Source organism: Pyxicephalus adspersus, chromosome 11, assembly GCF_032062135.1.
Source record: "Pyxicephalus adspersus chromosome 11, UCB_Pads_2.0, whole genome shotgun sequence".
Taxonomy (NCBI): Eukaryota; Metazoa; Chordata; class Amphibia; order Anura; family Pyxicephalidae; genus Pyxicephalus; species Pyxicephalus adspersus.
The window spans coordinates 698,842-699,927 of record NC_092868.1 but is presented as its reverse complement, the minus strand read 5'-3'; the positions used below and the strand labels follow the sequence as shown (position 1 = coordinate 699,927).

The following is a 1,086-nucleotide window of genomic DNA, read 5'->3' as shown; positions in this document are numbered from 1 at the left end:
CCCCCCATGTTACCACCAAAACTGGAAGACAACACACCAAGGTAGCCACCAACACCCTGGGCCAGCCCATCGTAGCCACGTTCATACACCCGCAATGGTCTTTAGCAAACCCCACACGTCACCAAAACTGGAAGATGGGACACCAAAAACAACACACCGGGCCGGCCAACAACACACTGCCCCAACCGCCAACACACACACACACACATCACCCTAACCAGCCACACTGCCCCAGGCATCAACACCCCAGGCCACCCCAGCCACCAATGGTCATTACCTGAGCAAAGCCCACAAAGAATAGCTGATCATTGGAGAGCCCCAGTGATGGCAGCTCCTTCTCCTCTCCGTTCTCCTTCACCCAATTCTTGTATGCCTGCAGGAGAGAAAACCCAGATGTATCACATGATCACCTTGTACCCCGGGGACAACCATTAACCTGAGAGCCACCAGGGGGACCCCTCAGAGCCACGGGGCCAGACACTGGGGGATCAGACACTCAATGCAGACCACTGAATATTCAGTTACCTCTGTGGCAGTGCATATCACAAGCAGCCAGGTAAGTAGCATTTCAAGGATAGGTCAGTGGTTGGGCCCCGGAATGTCAGACAATCATTTCACTCACCCGGTACGCGGCTTTGAGTCCACCGTTATCTGCGATGTTCTCACCCAGCGTGTGCTTCCCATTGATGGCCTCACCGTTCACCTTGTAGCTGCTGTATTGCTCTGTAATGCATTCCGTCTGCTTCTTAAACGCCTCCACCGAGGAATTCTTCCACCAAGGGCGCAAGTTCCCATCTTTGTCATAATCCCTGCCTGTGAGAGTCAGAGGGCATCATGGGGGAAGGCATTGGCATGGGAAGAGAGGGTGGCATTATGGCTGGATGGCATCAGGGGTGAAAGTCAGGATAAGGAAGTAGTGAATGTGGGGGTATTATGTGTGGGAGAGTCAGAGGGGAAAGAATAGTATCAGGGGTATCAGACCTTGCTTGGTCATCCAGTCATATGAGTCCGCTTGTGTCCCATTACCATTCCAATTCCACCAAAGTTACGGGGGGAGTTATGGCTGCAAGGGTGAATAGTGGGGGG

At 53.2% G+C, this 1,086-nt stretch overlaps 1 protein-coding gene across 1 annotated transcript in view; it reads right to left on the bottom strand.

Moving 5' to 3' along the window:
• ECE1 (endothelin converting enzyme 1) overlaps window positions 1-1,086 on the bottom strand; it is a 14,346-nt gene that overhangs the window by 2,695 nt on the left and 10,565 nt on the right. The window contains exons 14-15 of the mRNA XM_072426716.1: window positions 623-813; window positions 278-373 (exon numbers count right to left, since the gene is read on the bottom strand). Of these exons, the coding sequence (XP_072282817.1) occupies window positions 278-373; window positions 623-813 (287 nt within the window). The remainder of the gene's footprint in view (window positions 1-277; window positions 374-622; window positions 814-1,086) is intronic.